The sequence below is a fragment of the Mytilus galloprovincialis genome, chromosome 6 (genome assembly GCF_965363235.1).
Source record: "Mytilus galloprovincialis chromosome 6, xbMytGall1.hap1.1, whole genome shotgun sequence".
NCBI lineage: Eukaryota > Metazoa > Mollusca > Bivalvia > Mytilida > Mytilidae > Mytilus > Mytilus galloprovincialis.
The window spans coordinates 55,442,586-55,466,983 of NC_134843.1; the positions used below are offsets into that span (position 1 = coordinate 55,442,586).

At 31.3% G+C, this 24,398-nt stretch overlaps 1 protein-coding gene across 1 annotated transcript; it reads right to left on the bottom strand.

Annotated features, from left to right (window-relative positions):
- Positions 1–5,553: 5,553 nt before the first annotated feature.
- On the bottom strand, positions 5,554–17,344 carry LOC143078204 (acid-sensing ion channel 1-like). The gene is made up of 7 exons (XM_076253137.1): positions 16,789–17,344; positions 13,936–14,037; positions 10,871–11,027; positions 9,811–9,864; positions 7,554–7,716; positions 6,447–6,541; positions 5,554–5,792 (listed from the first exon to the last, which is right to left on the bottom strand). Exons 1-7 carry the CDS (start codon positions 17,296–17,298, stop codon positions 5,620–5,622), a joined length of 1,254 nt encoding a protein of 417 aa, XP_076109252.1. The 5' UTR covers positions 17,299–17,344; the 3' UTR covers positions 5,554–5,619.
- Between the last annotated feature and the right edge of the window lie 7,054 nt (positions 17,345–24,398).

Here is a 24,398-nt window from a genome sequence, read left to right on the forward strand (position 1 = left end):
ATTAAAAAGATCATTACCTATTCGTTCAGAATTTCGGTAAAAAAAAACACCAAAAAAAACTAGAATTGCTATTGCAAGCAATAGCGGATGTCACTCTTCCCCCCATTGCCACTAAGCGGCAGCCATTTCAAAAACTTGTGAATGCACATATTTGCATGGCTATACATTTTTCTGTAAATTTTCAGTGCATTAAGATCATTTTTAAAAACATGACATTTTTGCTGTTTCAATGGCAGCGGCAGCCATTTTAGTATTTTCAAAGTCAAAAGTTTCATCTATACATGCCAGTTTACAATAATATTAAGTTTCATTAAGTTTGGAGCATTTCGAAAATATTTGACATTTTTCCAGTTTCCATTGCAACCGTAGCCATTTTTGAAATTCCAACTTCAAAAGTCTCATGCAGACTTGACAGTCAACAATCCTATTAAATTTCATCAATTTTGGAGCATTTTGAAACTTTTGAAATTTTTGACATTTTGATTTGTTCCTATGGCAACAGAGACCATTCCCAAAAGTTTATGGCATATACCACATCGGTACATGGGAGGGACCATATCATGAAAGCATCGATCAATTTGACTTACCATTTTAAGAAAGTAAATGCCAATTTAAGATATTTGAACCATTTTGACCTGTTTTGCATTGTTTCCTTGGTAATGGCATTTTGGAAATCTACCAATGTTGCTCATCGATACTGTAAAGTTTCGTTAAATTTGGAGCATTCTGATATTTTTGAAATTTTTGGTGTAGTTTCCATGGCAACATAGTAGTTCCAATGATTGCCAAAATCCTCCAAAACCAGTATATAGTGGGCACCTACATTGTGTCAAAATATATGATTCTGAGTTTAAGCATATCCTAATAACTCATTAAAACCAAAAACTGGATTTTTTCACAATTGTTCTGTTTCCATGGTAACGGCAGCCATTTTTTAGTTCCAAAGTTGCACTGCAACTCGAAAGTCAGGGTTCCTTGTTATAGTGAAGTATCATTTAGATTGGTTCCTTTGGTTCAGAGAAAGCGGTCGGACAAAATTAGGTGGAAGAAAAATAATAATACGGAAAAAGAAACAGAGGAATAGCAATATGTCACCCGACATTGTCGATCGGGTGACATAATAAGATTCTTTTCGAAACGAATTATTGTCCCCCGCAGTATTATATGTGAACAATAAGCTTGTCATTACCTTCTTATCAAGCAAGTATATACTATATTTCGATGTTGTCTACTTAATATGTCGTCTGCGTGACGTACGTACAATGTAACTATTTGCAATGCTTTTATCAATGATATTTTAAAATGAATTTACCTTGTGATTAATGAAGCCTCAATTATATGAAATTGAAAGATAAAAAGTAAAGGTTAATGACCTGGCATGTTTTCTTGGATAGCTACTGTTCCGAAATCAGAATAAATGCAATAACTTTATGTTTACATGTTTGAAATTTTAATCCTTCCTTATGTGTTTCAAACATACTGTTGGGGCTACAAAACATATACACTTAATTTTTGAATTCATAAATGTTCAAAACAATGTCATTTTCAGAATCATCATATCAAAAAAGTGTAATGATACAACAGGGAAAAATTACTGCAAAATCATGTATTTATGTAATCCGAAGAACCTGAATGAAAAAAAGAAAAAAAAAATGGAAAAAGGAAGTATGGTTGTTAACACTCTGTCGAAGTTATTTGTAGCAATTTAACATTTTAGAACACTTATTATATATTTGCCAATGTGAATTTTCGGAAGATGAATTTCCGTAAAGAGATGATATAATGAAATATTATTGTTACACTCGGTTACAGAATTTTTCATTTTTAAATATAATTATTTAATATATCATGTATATGTTTAATATGGTTTACTGTTAATGAAGTTAAGTGCGATCATATTAATGCCAGAGCGGAAGCTTTAGTAACCGCTCCCATTCACCCGTCGTCCGTCCGAAAGAAAGAACTCTTTTCTTTGCTTATATGACAGGAAATGATTTAATATTCAATCAGCAACTGGATAATGTTTAATGATAAACTTATTATATATTAGTATTTTAAAGTAAAGATTTTTTTCGTGTAGAGAGAGTGCCATGCTGTTTGGTTGTATGTTAAAAAAAACCTTGTTTGAGGGGTCATTCGGTTGCCAAATGTCTGCCCTTCACCAGTTAACCTTCATTTGAAATTTTCCACAACCTTCTTCTGGAACGGCCTATACTACAGTAACTATCTATTATATTAATATGTAATGTGTTCTTGTATTGTATTTATTATTAACATGTTCTCATCGTAAATACGGTTAATTCCTCTCGTTCCAATTTTTTTTAAAATCGGTCAGGAAAAGTTAAATTTCATCTGGGAATAGGGGTAAAACTTGTGCCCCTTGATACAATATATCTATTATTGTACAAATGTTTTAAAGTAAAGACTTTGATATATGATGATTTATTAGTTTGTGTAATTGTTTTCTGTTCTTTTTTAATGTTCTGTGTCTAAAAATAACAATTACTCGTTCATGTATTTATAAACGTTAACTAGATATCTAATATCCTGGTTGATGAGTATAAATTCATATTGATAAAAATCACTGTTTAAACATTTCTTTGTTTGTCACCATGCTTTATGTTGTAAGTTTCTTCCTAGTTGCTGCAATTTCATTGGTGTAACATTTGATCCCTACATTACATAAAATATCTCTTTCCCGAATGCGAAAAAAAATAACCTTAATAGATGATGTTTAGATTGATGATGTGTTTTGTTAAAAAAAATAAAACTATTAATAGGGAAAACGTAGTTTAAAGGTTAAATGAATGTAAACTTAAAAGTTTGACATTGTCAATAAATTCAAAAGGAAATAAATTGGAATAAAAGGGGAAATTATATTCAATTTTAGAATTAAGAAAATATGTGTATAGATTTAAACTGGTCACAAATTTAGATATTGAATTGAAAAAATATGAAAGAAGATTCACAGTATAAAGCCACACTTAAAAATAGAATGGTGATCATGATCAAAACATTTGTTATGTGATGTACCATCGAGTCAAGACAAGATAAACTTTAAAAGAAGTTGAAATAATCAGAAGCATTGCTCTAAGAAGGTTTATTATATGGCGGAATTCAATAAAACAGCATAACAAAGTGTTTATTTATTAGTTTTTTGCGACAAATATTTCATCGATAATAATTACGCTGACACCTTCAAAATCGTACTTAACTTGTCAAAAAACTAGGACCATTTTCAAATAATCCCCCCCCCCCAAACCTCCCAAAAAAAACAACTAACTGGAAAAAGAACCATATCTAGAAATTATGGATGAAGAACTAAAACTAATTTTCGCCTTCTTTATCTGCCACAATAATGCGTCTTTAAAAATAACTTCACAATCAAAATATTAATATTATGTTTAAAAAAAAACGTAGCCTGTTTTACAACGTTTTACGTGAAATATTTTTAGAAAACAGAGGTAGATGACTAGTGCTTCTTTTGCCTTAAACTGTATAAAAAAGGGACTGTATACAATTGCTTTTCTAAGTAGGAAATGAATTGTCAGATATAATCGTCAATTTTCCACTGTAAAATTGTGTTTCTTCACAGAAATACTTTGGTTATAAAATAGCAAAAAGGGAAATAGGACTTAGTATTAACACGAATATTTAAACCCTTAACATGTTTCTGGCTAAACAGACAGGATTAAGTTAGTAGTTGAATTAAGTTATTTAATTGCAAGTATGTTTCTGTTCTTGCCTCTGATGTTTAAAATAATATGAAACGAGTTTCTTGAAATTTTAATATTATCGAAATTATTGAACCAATGCATACATATTTGTTTATTAAATTAGTTGTTATTTGCATTGTATCATAGATCAAATTCATTCGTTCAGTGTTTGTTCATTTGTGTTACTATGACAGTCATAGACTATGTCTTTATAAGATTGAGTTAAGCCTTTTTATTGATATTGTATAGTGTGTCTTTCTATGTTGTGATGTTACACTACTGTTTCAGATGAGGGTAAATGTTTGGTATCATTAAAACGTTTAAAAACACTGCAATTGTATGCACCTGTCCTACGTCAGGAATCAGCTGTCCAGAAGTTGTCGTTTGTTGATGTGGTTCAAAAGTGTTTATCGTTTCTCGTTTTTTATATAGATTAGACCGTTGGTTTTCCTGTTTGAACGGTTCTACACTGGTAATTGTATGGGCTCTTTCTAGCTTGCTGGTCGGTGTGAGCCAAGGCTCCGTGTTCAGACCGTACTTTGACCTATAATGGTTTACTTTTATAAATTGTGACTTGGATTTAGAGTCATGGTTGTGAATTGAAAGAACCATGACATTTTTATTTTTTTATTTTTATATTTTCTATGCGTTTCCGTTTGTTAACTAAACATTTCCCTAACAGTTGTTAAGTGATTAAATTAGTTGTAATACATTTGTTCATTAAGAATCTGTGATTACTATTTACCTTCAAGAGCACGTTTGTTTGTCTCATCAAGATTTTCTCCTCGCACTTGCGCTTGTAGTGGCCGAAGTTATAACGAGAGGTCTCGTTGTTAAGGTCACAGGATACGGACATATAACTTGCATGATGAACATTGTTCTATTGAAAACGTCAGAAAACATTTTTTTTTTACCAAAAGAAATCTTTTTATAAAACTAGCTGGTAATGTTTCTAGTTTGATTTTCTTCCGCCAATATTTTTCAATCACATTCTTGCATGGTGCATAACACGGTTTTCTGTCAGTGTTATAGAAGAAGAAACTAGTTGCAAAGTAAAGGCATTGAGTCGCCAGATTTGTGTCTTTTATTTAGAATCGTCCGGATTTGAATAATTAGTTGTTTGTGAAGGACCGAGTATCATAGCCCTTTTTCTGGTTTTTGATTTTCAGGATTTTCTGATTTAAACAAAGTTCATGTTCACTTCTTTTAGAGCAAACCGTAGCCATTCAAAACATATTCATCTTTTTTGTTTAAATTTGAGGTTTCGTATGTCATTTTGGTTTCGACCTATGACCCTGAATATAAGCCATTCTATGTTGTACTGTTATACCACTGTCCCAGGTTAGGGGAGGGTTGGCCTTTCGCTAACATGTTTAGCCCCGCCACATTATGTATGTATGTGCTGTCCCAAGTCAGAAGCCTGTAATTCAGTGGTTGTTACATATTTGTTTTCTGTTCATTTTTTACATGAATAAGGCCGTTAGTTTTCTCGTTTGAATTGGTTTACATTGTCATTTCGGTGCCTTTTATAGCTGACTGTGCGGTATGGGATTTGCTAATTGTTGAAAGCCATGCGGTGACCTAAAGTTGTTCATTTCTGTCATGTTGGTCTCTTGTGGAGAGTTGTCTCATTGGTAATCATAACCATATCGTCTTCTTTTATATATAAATAGTTCATGTCGTTATAATCAATGTTTTTGTGAGAGATATATACTTTAAATATTTGCAATGTATGGATTAACTTGTTTTACATTTGTTACCAATTAAGTTAACGATGATAAATAGCAAGCTATATATTTGCAATGTAATATATTTTTTTTATTGTACAGCAATTGTTTACAATTAAGTTTAACAATGATAGATATACAAATTAACGTTCTTACTTAATCATGATTAGACGTGTTTACATTTCTTGGAGTGTGGCAATGTCATTTTTTTCTTTTGAAAAGTTTGGACGATTCCTGTTTTTGCATTTCTTCAAGATAAACCACAAAACAAACCCCAAAAATTCTCCAAGCTCTGTAATGGTGAGTATACTGGCTCCTATGAATAATCCCATCTGTCCCCCGAGATTTCCTGAAAATAACACAAAAAAGGGTAATATATCTATGATGTGGACTTCATACTGTGTTCTGCTTTTTGGTTGAAATGTTGTTCTTTGCACATTCCCTATTCATATTCTTAATTTTATTAATACTACATAGGAAGATAAGTATCAGAAAACTCACATGTGTTACATTCCCAATGAGAGAAAACAAATTCAATTTGAGGAATTGTAAGTGTATTGATGCGTTAACTCAGCAAACTCATTCCAAATATAACAGTGTTACAATTTCTTTATGTTATGGACGTGAGAGAATGGTAAAATCTACACATTAATCACTTTCAAAATAACATTGATAACATATACTTCATTCTATTAAGTTTTGTGAATATATATAATATATCTTTATCAGGTAACTCTCCCATTCAAAGTTGACTTTAGACGAATTTTGTTATTCTTTTAAGTAACTTGTTTTTATACCAATAAAGAGCTTCCAACAAATCTAGTTTTGTTTAACATTTTAATGCATACATGGTCATGATGGTAAAGTTAAACCAAGAAAAGTGCTTCGGACGTCCGAATTTTTTTATTTTCATTGAATATAATTAAATTATAAAGAATTTAAACGTAATCAAATAATATAAAACTATGCAGAGAGTTTAAACATAATCACATATAAAACTAACCAAATATCTCCACCGATGATCCATAGACAGCTGACTGTTTTACAATTGTTGTTTTTAGTTCATCGAAGTAGATGTGAATGACTATAAAGTTTTTTCTGAAAGGTGAAAAAAAAATGTCAGTAAAGGTAAATTTTAATTTAAAGTTTGAATAAATAGTGAGATTTTAATAATTGGTTGTTGAGTTAAAAAAAAAATCATACAGTGGTTGTCGTCTGATTATATAGTTCATACGTGTTTCTCGTTTCTCGTTTTTTTGTATAGATTAGACCGTTGGTTTTCCCGTTTGAATGGTTTTATACTAGTAATATTTTTGGGCCCTTTATAGCTTGCTGTTCGGTGTGAGCCAAGTCTTCGTGTTGAAGGCCTTACCTTGACGGCCTATAATGATTTACTTTTATAAATTGTACTTGGATGGAGAGTTTTCTCATTGGCACTCATACAACATCTTCCTATATCTATCAACCTGAAACAAATCAAGTTTTCAAACGCTAAAATTGTGCTTAGTCTGCACCACCCGTCATAAAAATACTTTATATGTTTAAACCACCATACATTTTAAAGACAATGAACAGGTAAGAAATAGCGTTATGATTGGGAGCACCTTTTTTTAAATGACAGTTATGTGCAGTAATCCAATATCAATATATAAAATCAATAGAATCATGTTTTGTGATTTTTCATCAAATCTACTTCAAACATTTGTTCCCCCGAAAAAGAAATCACAAAACAAATACAATATACAGTAAATATATCAATAATCATATACCTTTAATTTTCGAACATCAACATGTTTCTATCACATTGATAACGTTGTACTAAGTTTTGGATTTTAAATCATTGTAGGGCCTTGCTGCTTAGAGTATAACTGAACGATATTAATAACTTTAGCGGTACCAATTGCAATGCACCAGATGCACATTTCGACAATAAATGTCTCTTTGCTGATGCATGCTTGAGGTAAAACATTTGAAATCTCCAAAATTTGAAGAATACAATAGAGCTTAAAAATTCAAAAAGTAATAAGTATAGTCAAAACCGGGCAAGAAAATAAAAGCTTTGACAAAACGCGCGTCTGATTTTGAGAAATTATATAGCATACGTAATTACCTGTAATAATCCTGATCATTTTTATAAACCGCCTTTAGAAGTAAATCATTGTAGAAGTCAGAGGGAAATATGGATGAAGAGAGTGTTACTTCGTATCGTGTGCTAGAACATGCAGGCGGACAATGACAACCTGTCTTCATTTTGGAGTTTCCATAAAATTCTCCTATGAAAATTAGAAAACACAAAGTTATATAAAACTGTATAAAGACGTCGTATTTAATAGTAACAGCAAGGCGTTATATTATAACATAAAGTTTACTTTGTACAAAATGTACCTCGACTAATTTTCAAAGCAATTAATGGACATTTCCAAGGACATGTATAGTGATACAGATGCTCAAATCTACACAAATTCATGCCGTTTCTTTGAAATCTTATCGTCATCGCTTCCAGAATGATTTCATTAAGTTTCATAAACTGATATTTATTTCTATAAATGTTAAACTGGGATTTGGAAGAATGAAAATTTCAAAACTCAATTATTCATACAAAAATGCTTTGAATGATCTGTCACACATGTGTATTATAATCAATATCAACTTAGTTTAGTTGTCATCTGTGATTGTGTCCTTCAAAAGCATTGCAGACCAGTTGGAATTAGATAAGATCAAATGAAGACGCGATCCTTTCCAAAATTTTCATTTTAATGCTCTACAAGTACGTTGTTGATTGTGTCTTCACTTTTAACGCCAGTGACAAGTATTATATCGACAAAACTGGCATGATATAGTTGATTAGGTTTTGTTTCCAATGGTCTTTTGATGCCACCTATTCAACCATATATCCGCCATATTAAAACAGAGGTTTAGGAATGTTTGTCAGACGTTCAGGCTGTTAGAATTTTGTCCTACGTCACGGGGTAGAATATTTTGCCCCATATCACCCACTTTTCTTTTCATAGAAAACAATAGCGCTAAAAAGATTATTACTAAGATTTAACCTAATTCTAGAGTTTTTTTCTTTCAATTCAGTGAGACCAAAACCAGGCCAATGCTTAATATAATGTAAAAGTCGGTCTTTTCCAGTCATTTCCTAAAAACAATCATCTCCAAAAGGATTTTCATAACCTATCAATATTTTTATCTTATTTTATCTTAACTAATGTTCTTCTGAATTAAAGTTTCAATTTTGAATTCTAGATTTCTTTTAATCTCGTCCTCAACAGTAGGAGACGACAAAAATAATCTGTCAACGCAGTCGATCTTACTACTTTCGATATTCAAATTCATGATATTTCCTCAGTTTTTGTTTGTAAACTTGATTTGGTGTCTTAATTGATTTACGAATTTAAACATCGGTAAAAAAGGCAACAACAGTATACCGCTGTTTGAATGTCATAGATCGATTGAGAGAAAACAAATCTAGGTAAACCTGATACATTTTGTTATCTATTATTAATGTGTTTCTTTGCCAAATACGTTCTGCTATTTATTTGTATTGTAGTCCTGTATTATTATGTTGTCATTTTAATGTTATATTTAACAATGCCATCAAAGTGCGAGGTTTGGCATGCCACAAAATCAGGTTCAACCCACCATTTTTTTTCTTTTTTAAAAATGTCCTGTACCATGTCAGGAAAATGGCCATTGTTATATCATAGTTCGTTTCTGTTTGTGTAACATGTTTCCATTGTGTCGTTTGTTTTCTCCTATTTTTGAGTGTGAATTCACATTACTATAAGACGTGTCACGGTACTTTTCTATCCCAAATTCATGTATTTGGTTTTGATGTTATATTGGTTATTTTCATCGGATTTTGTCTAATGCTTAGTCCGTTGCTGTGTGTGTTACATTTTATTGTTGTGTCGTTGTTCTCCTCTAATATTTAATGCGTTTCCCTAAGTTTTAGTTTGTTACCCCGATTTTGTTTTTTTGTCCATAGATTTATGAGTTTTGAACAGCGGTATACTACTGTTGCCTTTATTTACAAACTAAAACAGAGGGAAACAAATTAACTATAGGAAAAACAACGAAACAAAAGAACCACTAACGTGAACAAAAACAAACAACAATGCATCTTAAACAGAAACAAACTATAAGATAATAACTGCCATTTTCCTGACTTGGTAAAGGACATTTAAGAAAAATGGTAGGTTGAACCTGATTTTATGGCTAGCCAAACCTCGCGTTTTTATGCGCGGACGGACAACTACTGTCGACTCAATTTGACAACTATTCTCAACGAAATGAATTTCGTTTAATGATCTAAACTGATATTCTTTACTGTCCTGTCCATCTTACTTTCTTTTGCTTCATACCTTTTGCTAGTCTTGCACACTTGAAATATTCATACTTAGAACAAATGGGGTAATCTACAAATAAACCAAAATTCAAGATATTTTACCTGAATATCATTAATTGCGAATAGCAGTTTACATACAATATTGATATGCTTAATTTAAAAATGTTATTTTATAATGATTCTACTTTATAAAAGGTGTAACTGAACTTGTTTTCGACGATTACCATGCAATTCATAATACCTTTGTTTACCTTATTATCAACAATATGTTACACATTGTTCGTGTATTTCGTTATAACGGTTGAAATCAATTCACCGTTGTGTAGCATAATGATCATGTTCGATGTCAATTTTAAATTAAAGAAGATGGCTCTTAAAATATTTATTAAATTTCAATACTTCTTATAGTATACATGTTTATTTTGCTAGGATTGTTTAACATTGTAACTCATTGTGGAATATTTCCATCAATTATTCATATTTAATATATATATATATTTATTATGTCAACAACATTTTCAATATAATCAGTGAGTCTATGTCCTAAACAAAGCCGGAAGGAATGTTCTCTTTAAGTCTAAATATTTATAGTATTGAACCAGATTAATCACTGTTTTATATGTATTATTAACAACATGAACATCATTTAAGAGTTTGAAAGTGTTTGAAGCTAATGTAATGTATCAAATGCATGCCAATTTGAAAAATTCAATTTTCTGCAGTAGTCAAGATACGCATGTATTTTATTGGATTTCGAACATAGGTTTATTTACAAAGCGAAAGAAGTAAGTCATATCAGAATAATTATTGTAAAATAATATATTTCACTGTCAGAACTAGTGATGATACCTTCTTGATTTAATAAACAAGTACCTTTTTTAAACGCATAGGTGGTGTAACCAATCAAGAAGAATTTCACTGAATGAAGGTAGAGGAATGTTCATTTACCGTGAACCGTTACCTCAATAGCAAGTGGAGCTACTACATTTTGTACTTATGTCTGTCTCTTTACGCATAAACATACATTCATCCTTGAAATGTCTACTAAGAAAAATTTCACATATACATATACATACCTTTGTAATCAAAATCAATACATTTACAGGCCTCATAAATATAACTGACATAGCATTCTTTCCAACACTTTGTTGATAGGTACTTCTTTCCATCTTCAAAAGATTCTCTGCAGAACTCTGTTGGTGTCGCTTTAAACGGTTCTGACAAATATTCATGCTAAAAAGTAAAATCACAAAAGTACTAAACTCCGAGCAAAAATTCAAAAAGAAAAGTCCATTATCGAATGGCAAAATCAAAAGCGCAAACACTCCAAACGAATGGACAACAACTGTCATATTCCTGACATTTTGGTACAGTCATTTTCTTATGTACAAATGGTGAATTAAACTTGGTTTTAAATCTAGTTTAACCTTTCACTTGTATGACAGTCGCATCAATGATACTAAATGTAGATGTTCTTAAGTTTAACCCAATATATGTCAAGAAATCCATATGTGTCAAGAAATAAGATTAATATTTTTTTAATGGGTAAATTACATTTTAGATTAATTCATATTAACTTAAGGTAGATATAAACATTGATATAAATTTCCTCGGACAGAATTTTCTTATCCTTTTTCGAAATGAAGATTTTACTATGCTTTTTTTCCAAAACATAATAAAAAGTACGGGTCACAGCAAGCTGCGAGCTGCGAGTCGTACAAAAATGCCCAAATTTGCTTAGATTGGTCACGACAAATCGCATTTTTGTGCATAAAATCTATGAGACAGAATTTTCAAATAAATTATGAAAAGACTTAGTTTAATAATATTTTTTAAGAAAATAAAAAGAAAAAATGATGTCACCTAACTTCATTTCTTGCTACAAGTAAAAATTTGCCTCTTAATCCAGTTTAAATTATTTACAAAAAAAAAAATTATCTCCCCTAAAATAACTAATTTGAAAAATTGATTCTAAAAAGCACAAAAATTATATATTTGTTAAAGTCATATGCCACGAGTGAGTGGTAAAATTTATTTTTTATCCAATTCTTGAACTAATGCATGTATATATCATAAACTTAGTCCTCTGTGCACGATTTTTTTTACTTTTTACGCAAATATATCGTATAATCGTCATTTTTTTTCTCTCTGTCTATTATGATTTAACAAATATGGCTGCTTATTAAATGCCGTGTTTTAAAGCCGAAGTTTACTAATTGTCACCTTATACATGTTATAGTAAACAAATTACAAAAAGCATGGGTATTGAGCACGTGTTTAACATGTACAATCAGATACTTGTTTATTTTAATGACAGATCCATGCGTATTGCGATCACCGGTTTTTACGAGGAGGATTACGCTCAGGTCACTATGCATACGGAAAATTTGTCGGCGAATTGCTTCCTTGAAGGGAGCTTGAAGGAAGCAATGAAAAATAAGAAAACTTCTTCTAAATGTGGACAAATTAAAGAATTTTCCTCAGAAAAAAGTATATGTACATAAGTTGTATAATGAAAACTATCCATTTAGTTAAAAAAAACATATGCATATTTGTAAAAAAATGTAATAAATCATTAAGTTTTCGTTATACAAAAAAAAAAGTCTTACCAATAAAATTGCACATCTGTCTTCAAATTTGTAGATTTTGACAAAGAATTATACCGATTGTGTACTGCATTGTACAATGGGCCAATATTGCAGTATACCATGAATCTACATTAAATGATTTTGAGACGTTAATAAATGTAATATACCTTTCTAGAAATTTGGTCCATTCAAAGTGAAAATTATATGATAACTTTATCAAGGGATGCACCTTCAAACTTTTTCACTTGTCTTCCCTCAGATTTATTAGACAGACAAAAAGAATCGCACGGCATTGTAAATCAAACCGTTAACTATTTACTTACTGACCAGGGGTGGTGTTCTCGAAAGTATCCAAAGATTCGTTCTAAGTCATAGATAAGACCAATTTTAGGATGGACTTATGATCGACTTAGGACACTCTTAAGTTGTGTCTCGAAGCTATCTTAAGCACATCTGATGTTAAGACGTCCTAAACATATCCTATGTGCGAAATTCTATTCTAAATAGTTAAAGTAATTGTTTGATAAAACATTTATTAAAGACGAAACCATATGATAAAATTGTTTACGAAATTTTGTAATAACATGTATTTACTAAAATGCATGATTTTTTGCATGAAAAAAAAAATTTGAAAATGGCTAAGAAGTAGGCATTTGCCTCAATGTACTGAGTTACGGCCCTGTTGAAATAAAAATGTGGTAAGGTTTCCTAAGACAGTTATATATCTCAAGTTTAATGAAACCAATTTCAAGTATATTTAAATAATATATGTACTTTTAACGTAAAAAAATTGTGTTTCCCGATTTTTTGAGAAAAAAGATGAATTTATGAAGAATCTGGTGCCATCACATACTTTAGATTAGACCTGCTGAGTTATTTATTTTCAATACATTGCAAGTCAGGTAATTTATCTTCAAACTACCACAGAACAAACCATTTATTTTATGATTATCAAGGCTGAGTTATTTATTTTCAAAATCCTTCTGACCCCCCCCCCCCCCCCCCCCCAGAAAATCAAATGGTCGTCCCCTAACTCTGAATTACTAAATTATTATGCTATATCAAACATTTTACAAAACAAGTGTTGTATAATTTAGTAAAATTATGAATTGCCAAAGGAAATGAATTAATATAAACAGGAATGTGTCCCTAGTTCACGGATTCACGGATGCCCCATCCGCACTATCATTTTCTATGTTCAGGCGACCGTGTAAATGGGGTAAAATCTCTGCTTTGGCATTAAAATGAGTAAAATCATATTATAAAGAACATGTGTACTACCTTTTAAGTTGATTGAACTTCAACTTCACCGAAAACTACCTCGACCAAAATCTTTTACCTGAAGCGGGACAGACGGACTAACTGACGAACAGACGGACGGACGAACAAAGAGACGCACAGACTAGAAAACATAATGCCCATAAATGGGACATTAAAATACATTTCTTAAATTCTAATAAAAAGTAAATACTTGAATCACAAAGGTAGCCGCTACATGACTATCAGGCGATACATGCATACTTTATGTCATATTTGTTGACAGAATAACTTACAGTGTATTTCCTAAGTGCCCCGTAATACTCGTGTCCTGGTTCAATAAAGTAACCACTAGAACCTTGAAAATGGGGATCTTCATCCTTGTCGTGAACTGTGAACTAAAAGAAAAATGTCAGGTTTATGAACTGTGAACTAAAAGAAAAATGTCAGGTTCGTGAAGAGTGAACTAAAAGAAAAATGCCAGGTTTGTGAACTGTGAACTAAAAAAAAAATGTCAGGTTCCAGAACTGTGAACTAAAAGAAAAATGTCAGGTTCGTGAAGAGTGAACGAAAAGAAAAATGTCAGATTCGTAAACTGTGAACTAAAAGAAAAATGTCAGGTTAGTGAACTGTGAATTAAAAGACAAATGTCAGGATTTATGTTTAAATGAAATAATTTGAACAAATATTACGACGGTCAACAATTTCCCGGTTTAATTTTGTGCTTTGTTTTAAAAACAAGACCATGAAGAAAAATGCTTAGAAGTCCATATCCATCATGATAATCTGTCTGCAATAATTGTGGATGGTAATAGTTTAATACCTATCAACATCCAAACATTAATCTTTGTAAAGAAATATTGTTTTCTTCCGACCGAAGTAAAACCCTTGAAAAAGTCGGCGTCCGCATGGATGCGTTGGATGTATTAATTCGCAGCCATAGCCACGTCAAAATAGAGATGTTAACCGGATGTTTTGTTTAGAGAGAATGCCATGATCAATGTATGTAAATGCTCCTTGCAACAAGTTTCTGAGGGGTCCAGAAGTGGCCTAGTGTAAGACAAAATCATTGTATCTATCTAATGCACCCTTGTTTTCAAATGACAATCTCCAGTTCATCCTGGTCGACCGCTATTATAAAGACCTTGTTATTGTATGTATTATCATATTGTTCTCATCCTGAACTTGCGTGAAATATTTACCACTGGACGTACAGCAAACAACAATCAATCAATCAATCACAACCATTCGCCAATCTTATATTAAATGCAAGGTAGTGGAATCGGAAAAGGTTTGCCTATAATAGCACAACTTGTGAATCGATCTGCTTACCCTTCTAGAGTACCTGAGATCACCCCCGTTTTTTTCCTGGGGTTCATGTTGCTAAGTTGTCTTTGTTGTGGCCTGTGTACTATTATTTGTCTGTTTATTTTTTAGCCATGGCGTTGTAATACAGTTTATTTTCAATCTATGAGTTTGACTGTTCCTCTGGTATCTTTCGCCCCTGTTTTACAGAAATATGATCATTCAAATTAATGTAACAAAAAAAGATGAAAATGTTCGATATACATGGCTGAGTTTTACTATACAAGACATGGCTATATACTTTCTTTTAAAAGAAAATCCTTTTTTGCGGTAAGATTACAGAAAACAACAGAATATAAGAGATGTTCACAGCTAGATTGCAGAAATCTTTGACAATTCAAAAAGTTTGCAAGAGCATTGCAAGAATTACATATTAAACACGCAGCAGAAAAGCAGAGAAACATGCAAGTGAACGATCAATTTTCATAAAAATGTTTGCAGCAAATACTCATTTGCATGGTAAATTGTGTGCAGCAGATCTGCAGCGTTTTTGCAACAAACATGCCGCAAACACAGACTCCGTATTCGCTAGCTGGAAGTCTGCAGCAAGTTCGCTACAAAGTTGCTCAAACTATTTACAGGAGGTTGATTATTACAGTAAGGGAAGTAACTATGTAGTCAAGGACTGCATTGTCGAACTGCGAAACTCTATAACTTATGTAAATAAACAGTAACGTATACGAGCTATTATATATATATATATATATTTTAGAAAGCAAATATACAGATCTAACATTGTTGGGTTGATGCTTAGACGAGTTATATATATATATTTATAAATATACGAGTCTAAATTGAAAACTACGTTCAAAACTATGATTGCGTTGGATAAAAACCGCAATTTTTATACGTGTGCATGTAAAACAAATTTCGTTGTAGAAGGGTCTAAAACAGCACAAACAAAATTTTCCAAAAGACCAAAAAAGTGAAAAAGTATATTTAAACAAAACTCATTTGACTAACAGGTCGAACAACTGATGTTCTTTAACCCTGCTGACTGCCATTGGCGATTGCCAAATAAAATTGATCACAAGATGTAACAAAAAGTAAAATCACAAAAATACTGAACTTAGAGGAAGATCAATTGGGAAAGTCCATAATCACATGGCAAAATCAAATAACAAAACGCATCAAAAACGAATGGACAAAAACTGTCATATTCCTGACTTGGTACAGGCATTTTCAAATGTAGAAAATGGTGGATTAAACCTGGTTCTATAGCGGATCTTAATATAAATTTAATACTAAACAAAAAAAAAATAATTTGTGGCCACGATGTAATGCCACAAACATACGGTGTCAATATTTTTAGTACACCAGATCCGGATTTCGACAATAAATGTCTCTTCAGTGATGTTAGGAATCGAAACGGTATTTGGAAAGCCATATAAAAAATACCCTCATTTTTTAGAAAAAGTACCCTCATTTTTAGATAGACTCTTGAATTTTAAAAGTCAATGTAGGATGAACGGATCATATAAATCAGCCGACATTAAATAGGACGTGAAATTCGGTCCGTTAATAAAATTCCGTAAGATATATACAATTACCGCATGACGTTACTATAACGTAACGTCACAAGTCGTTACTATTAACGATAACAATTATGTCTGATGAACCGCAGGAGATGCGGTGAAAGCGCTATCAGAAACAATGTTCGATTTGTTGGTGTTTTTTTACTTTTAAACTATATATATATATATATATATATATATATATATACATGTGTATATAAATATGAATTATTATAAATTATTGTAAACATGTAATTAATATAATATTACCTGTACCCCTTCTCCTAACCATTGACCAAAATAACTATTCTCATGGTCTACATTCAACCACATTACAAAGTTGTATGCTGACCCTGTATATGACGTTTTGAATATTTTGGTTTTGTTCGAAGTAAGGCATGGTCCGTTCGGTGTTAACTTCACAGAGAAATATTCCTCGAGATCCCAGTAGAGGGTTTGATCAAACATAAAGGAATTACACAGACCGTAATGTAATCTCTTATGTTTCGATAAGATTTCTTTTACAGTTCTGTTTCTGAAAAATCCATTTTGTTCATAGAATGGATCACTCCAATTGAACCGTTTGTGCAGATCAAATATCTCTCGTGGTCCAATGCTTAAATAGTAATTGTCTACTCTAGAATCATTCAAGACTAATGATTTGCTTAATGAATTTAAATTACAGATAGTTACTGCAGGAAATTCAATTTCAGAATGTCTCTCCACTTCAAGTGTTGTGTAGGTAGGATAATTGTAGTAATTTCCTAATTCTTGAATCATCACAAAAGTCAGGTACACAGCGCATGCTAAAAATGAACACAACCAAAACAAACTGAAAATTAAAAAATACACAATTAAATAATTGGGTAATTTCAAAATTTAGTTCAGTTTAATAAAAAAAGTTCTACAATATTCTTTTTTTTATGCAAATCAAGGGGGGCTTGGTATGGTAGAGTGGTGGTTTAAGTTGTTCATCCAGCTACTGTAGACAGTCATGCGACATTGCAGGTTGTAGAGCCCCGCCCGTGATAGGTGTAATGGATTCCAATCTTAATTGAATAGGATGGGCAAATATCTTGTGGAAGGGCGATGGTTCTTTCTACACACTCCGGTTCCCTATAAATCCACACAACCCTATCAATGAATAGTGAATCGTGCTGAAAGTAGCGTTAGATCACAAAGAAAAAAAGAAAAAATACACTCAATGGTAAACCAGATTACCAGATTGTTTTCATATTCGAACATACTTATGTTGAAACTTTTATACACTTTACTAGTTAAATATTAATATACCTCGATTGTATCATATTTCCAATATTCATAAGAAATAATTTTATTTATTTATCTATTTATATAGCTCCGATCGCTTCTGATGGTGTTGGCGATTCTTTTTACTTCATATTTGATTACTATTGGTAATGAATTATTCATACATCTTCAGTTCGCCATTACAAAACTTCGACTTTAAGCTTAATGGGGAAAGGTAACTGCAGACAGGAACATTGAAATATAAAGAAAAATATTGTTTGACTCATTACATTTTAGTTGAGTTCACTTGGAAGTGCCTTCTTTTTTGTTTAACAAGATGGTCAGATTTCCTGTTAAAAGGTGTCGGTTCTCTCCAGACACTCCAGTCTGCATGTTTAAACTCTGTTAGATATACACATTTTTTGGCATATTATTAGAACCAAATGAAGAAAAAAGTGTCTGACAAAATAATATCTATCGTAGAACGTTTTCAGCCTGTAAAAACATTTCATAGTTTCCAATTTTCAGTAAAATTAAAACGCGTCGTGCAATTATGTGGTGTTTACATGTATGCTTATACGCATAGCAATTTTTTGGATAAAAGTCGAAAAAACACATTTTTATATATCATTTAAAAGACACAAAATAGTACTTGGTTCTATAAGATAAATAGACATTATTGAATATTACAGAATTTTAATGTAATGAGTATTATAAAAGGTGTGTAAAAGTTGATGTGTATGTTCTATCAAATTTTTATATATCAAAACTTCTAATATATTGGTTGTTCCACTATTTTTTGTGAAGATTTACTAATGGTGATATATATATAAGAAATGTTAATATAAACTTTGACAGACGGTATGATTGAGAAAATAAATGTTACATAAATGTGCAAATCGTACAATTCACTCAATTTATCTGTTCATATGATATTAAAGTTTGATGTCAAAAAAAAGCTATTACATCACTCTTTCAAATGATATTAATTTGTTTTTATGATATCTTTATTCCGGAATTTATTATAAGCGTTCCCGTGTTTGAAAATGAAAAAGAAACACAAAAAAAACGAAAGTCACACTTTAACACGATGTTACAAAACTGCACCGTGGGTAAACTCTACGAAAGGGTTAGATATCTTCGTGTGGATTTTCAGCCGTGAGGTATTTCGGTCCATTAAACTCTTGAATAAGCGACTTTTCCCGATTTGATCATATCATTTAAGTTGATTTATTTCACCTTTGATTTTAGCGTTTTATTCGGATATTTTAAGTTTTAAATTTTGTCGTTATTTTATAAAACCTCAGAAGCATTGATAAGCATTAACATTATCGACCTCACCTTACTTGAGTTCGTCTTTCTTATATGTATATGTCAACTTTGCCTTATATATTCATTATCGCTATTTCAGTAAAATTTGCTAAATTTTTCAACGGAATATTAGTAAAAAATCATCAAATGAAATAAAACCTAATCCTATATCCTGTATATAGATTAAAACAAATCTAAACACACTGGCGGTGGACCTAGCTATTTCCAAAGGGAACTACATAGATATAGGAAGTGCCAATGAGACAATTCTCCATCCAAGTTATAATTTATAAAAATTAAACCATTATAGGTCAAGGTACGGCCTTCAATACGGAGTCTTGGCTCACACCAAACAGCAAGCACCAAAGGCACCAACAATAAGTAATATAAAACCATTTAAACAGGAAAACCAACGGTCTTATCCATATAAAAACGAGAAACGAGAAACACGTATGAACTACATAAACAAACAACGACTTCTGCACATCAGATTACTGACTTAGCACAGGTGTAAACGTTTGCGGCGGGATAAAACGTTTTCATGGTACCAAACCTTCTCCCTTTTTCTGAAACAATAGTATAATATCATAACATAGAAAGACACACTATAAAATATCAATTGTAAGGCTTAACATGCTTAACTCAATCAAAAAACGCAAATTAACACACAATGACGGAATAAATTTAATCTGTGATACCTGAATGCAAATAGCTATTTAGTATACAGGTATAGCATCAACACAATAACAAAATGTTGAAAATATTTCTACTTTACCTTCTTAATTTATTGCCGTTTGCAAGTTTATTTACACCATGAAATCCTGTTGATTGACTAAACTCTCTCCATACTGTCGCTAACGTTTTGCGATCACTGTCTGCCATTATTGATACGAAACAAAATTGTTACTACATTGCTTAAATGTGTTTATGAAGCAGACGTTTGGTCAGTTCTAGTTCATTAATGCTGTTTTACTACTTTATATATGATGTTTGATATGTTAATTTTTCTATTGTATTGTTTGAATATGCCTTTAACCTCTAGAGGTATAAATGTGCATTTCATAAATAAATAAATTAATTAATTATATTTTAGTGTCATTAGCAAGTTGATTTAGATGTCATGTCCATAAATATAAATGTAATACTGGCCGTTTTTTGTTTAACAAATAACATCTGAAATGAAAATTATCCATTTTAATTAAATCGGAAATAAAGGGCACTTTACCAAGTGTTTCTAATTCGATTCTACCATACGAACATCGTCCAAAGGGAAATCAGTTACGCATGGCTTTTCATTCACTTTTTGATTATTGCATCAATAATTTACATGTATTATATAAACGTGATATATAGTCATAATAGCACTAAATGTTAGGTTGAAGTATATAAATATGAATTTAAAACATTAAACTAGTACATTTTAGAAGATAAAACTGTATCACCTGCTGCAAGAAGATATGTGTCAAAACACTTATTACTTGTACCATGGAAGTATTATATTGACAGGAACTACAACGATTAATTAGCATTTATTTATAACCCGGGTAGCCCTGTAGAAAAGATATGGAAACTATCTAATTAGTACGCTGTCGTTAATTTCTTTTGTGACTATCTGCGATGCCGCGGTCATAAATTGACCAGAGATATTCTTATCAATCACGTGGTTTTTATCGAGACAACTTAACAATATTACCTGTCGTAAAACACCTTTACTTATTTCAATCGCGTCGGTAGACCTTTATTCGTGAACAAATTATTTAAACAAATCGACTGATGCATAAAAAATGAAAATCGGCCCAGAATTAATTATTCTACAACGATTTGAAATAGTGAGCGACATTATTTCATAAGTTTGTGGGTAAAGTTTAAATCGCGATTAAGGTGTGTTCCGGTTACCGCCGGTTAACAATAAATATATTTAATAAATATTAAAACTGTGAAGTTTAGAGTAATATATATGGTTATGTTACTGGATAATCCTGGAAAGTAGAACTTTCCAGTTTACAATACGAAAATTAATCGAGCAAGTACCAATCAATAAAATACAGCAGAGGAAAACAGAGATCTAACTACGTTATATAGCTATTTATATAATACATTTCTGTCCCCTAAAATATGTTATCACTATCCGACCAAACGAAACCGTCCAAATGATACTGGGAAATATTATTGAACAGTCGCACAAGAATTTGTAACGTGTCACTATACAAATCCTTGAGTCGCAGTACTAAAAAAAATTCAACACATCGGGGTTCAGCTGAACATTGGTTTATACTAACCAATGATCTTACCCTGGATTTAGAGCGAAGCTTTATAATTCCTACATTTATCTAAAATCTCTTTGATCTTTTGATTTTATCAGAACGATAATTTACAATCGTCTTAAATATGCAGGAAATGTGTGCCACTCAGTGGAGAAAACATATAATCACAACTTGCGATATACATATAGTCCAATTTCCAAAAATAAAACAATAAAAATGGGGTATTTATTCAATAAATTTGGTATAAATTTCCATCGTCAATGTGTTTTTCTATAGAATTAATGATGACTCGCATTAATCCATCAATCACTCAATCGGCACACATATGCAGATGTAGGGTAACGGAATCTGCCGAGGTTTGCCGATTGCTGTTTCCTAAGAATTTATCACAACTTTCGATTTCTTCGTTTATTTCCGTAATCTCGAAAGCAACCGAGAATGACTATATTGTAGGGCACCACACGCTGGTATGTAAATAACGTGCCATGTTTCAAGCTAATTATCATGTCATTAAATTGGGCGCGGCATCGCAGATGAAACGTTTGAAGTCGGGTCGTAGTAGTTCCTGTCAATATAATACTTCCATGCTTGTACAAAAACTCCGTACAAATTATAATTTGTACAAACTTACATCTTGTACGCAACACATATACTAGTATATATGGTGTTTATAAAAAAAAATTGTACAAACTGCATTACACAATGTATGTACCCCAAACAGAAAAATAAATGAACAGATTGTTTTCAAATCGTATTCAAATCTCTTTCAAATCGTGATTTTGCGATTTTTTAGTACCATGTGCTTGCGATTCATTAAACAAATCATAAACAAATCAGAATTTTCCAAATTCTCTAAAACTGATTTCTTTTTGATTTCTTTCCATTGTATGATTTGTAAGTAATTTGTTTCTGTTTTTGTACGATTTCTTTATAATTTGTTTACTTAGAATATAGTATGAAATGATTTGAAAGAGATTTGTTAACTTTGTTAGCTAGAGTGAAGTGATTTCGTTATGATTTGTTAACTTTGAATATCGTATGAAATGATTTGAAAATGATTTGTTAACTTTGTTAGCTATCTTGGTGTGATTCATTGATGATTTGCTACAATGAATAAAATTTTAATGCATTCAAATTTTCTTTGTTTATCTATCTCTCTGACTTCCGGTTGAGGTCAAATTCAAATTTCAAATACTGTTCTATATTAACTGAAAAAAGAAAGTTGCAAGATGAGGAGTTTATTCAGTCTATGAAAGATAAAGGTGGTAAGGATCTCAGTTATTTATTTCTAATTTCACATATTCAACTAATACTGTTCAAACGTTAATTAACCTTTAGAATTCAGAAACTGTGCATTTCAGTATCTTATTATAACCATGATAACTTTGTGCTGTAAGGATTAATTTTCAAAATAAAAATGTGTAAAAGATGTGTAAACAGATCAAAACATTCATTTCAAGACTAGCTTCTCAAGCCAGCAGACAACATTCACTGGAAAGTTTAATGTTTCAATTGTTGTTAAGTGACCAGGTCCCAGGCAAAATAGACAAAGCTATATTACAATAAAGCAGATTTGGACCAAGACTAAGACCCATCACCTATTCGACATCATTCTACTAAGTACACGTGGTTGGCCATGTTTTTTTTTCAAATTTCTTTATAGTCGAATTCGGGATAAAAGTAAGAGAAACATACACAGAGGGAACAATTTGTTCCTCATCGCAACCAAAAATAGTATTCCATTTTACAATTAGAGGAGTAGCTATTAAAGGTAAAATGAAGACAATTGCGCTTCAAAGTTTTGGGGTTTCAGGGGCAGAACATATTTTTGATCAGGCTGTAAATGATGTAATCAGTGAATTGATGATTGATGCCAATTTATTTACCATTTGCTTGTTATTTGCTTGGGGTAGGAATATATGATTTACTTCTGATTTGTTTAAGATTTGATAACAATTCGTTTATAATTTCTTCATAATTTGAAAACAATTTGTTTATGATTTGCTTGAGGTAGGAATGTGATTACTTCTGATTTGTTAAAGATTTGATAACAATTTCTTTACAATTTCTTTACGATTTGAAAACAATTTGTTTGTGATTTGCTTGAAGTAGGAAAGCAATAACTTCTGATTTGTTAATGATTTCAAAACTATTTCTTCACAATTTGTTTATGATTTGCTTATGAATTGTAAGCGATGTGTTTGTGATTTGTTATTGTGATTTGGTAGCTCATTTGCATGTGAAATTTTATCACTTTCAAATCACAAAGAAATCATACGATTTGTTTATCATTTGTTACCTTGATTTGTTCCTCAATTTTTTTTGTTTGGGACATTTTAAATTTGGATGACATATATACAAATGTTCTAAGAGGGTCTCGGTTGTGTGTCCCTTATTTCTTAATTCTTTTAGTCTTATTATAAGATCATTTTTTCTACTCTACATTTATTTTGAGCATTATTCTCTATTTTAATTTGTATACCTATTTTCTCTTTCTTTATTGGTCCAACCTTTGTTAATTCAGATGACATTTACTATATGAGGATCTGGATGGGTTGTGCCTAATTCTCTTTTCATTAACTTTTCGTATCATTTTTCTCTAAAAAAAATTATAATGTGTTCTTATTATATATTTTAGTCTTAGATACATTATGTTTCATTTAAGTTGTTGTTGGCTTTGTCGGAACAAGTTATCAGTAAACATTTATTTCTTTTTCTTCTTATGTTGAATTTAAATTGTTTTATTGTATTGGAAAGTTCTACCAGAGATATATTTATAATACAGTATCTGGTTGGTTCTACAGATCATTTCATAACCGAAAGGCACTTGAAGGTCACCTAAACTGAAAGATGTATGCTTCTGATGTTTCAGTATCGTTTAATTTTTGTTCGGAAATTATAACCAAACACATGTAATGAATTTAAAAAATATTATTACCAAACAACGCTGTGAAAAAAAAAAATAATTGTGTTTACACTGTGTATTTTTTCAGTAATTAAATTTCAAATTTTAATTCCATTAATCCGGTCTTCGCCAATAGTCAAAATGTTGAGAAA

Bases quoted from the DNA above. Each gene is read 5' to 3' on its own strand.
- LOC143078204 (XM_076253137.1), bottom strand. From the start codon at position 17,298: ATGATTCAAGAATTAGGAAATTACTACAATTATCCTACCTACACAACA. The intron at 14,038-16,788 runs GTAATATTATAT...TTTTTCTTTTAG, and splicing joins GGTTAGGAGAAGGGGTACAG to TTCACAGTTCACGACAAGGA. The intron at 6,542-7,553 runs GTAATTACGTAT...TTCACCTTTCAG, and splicing joins AATGATCAGGATTATTACAG to AAAAAACTTTATAGTCATTC.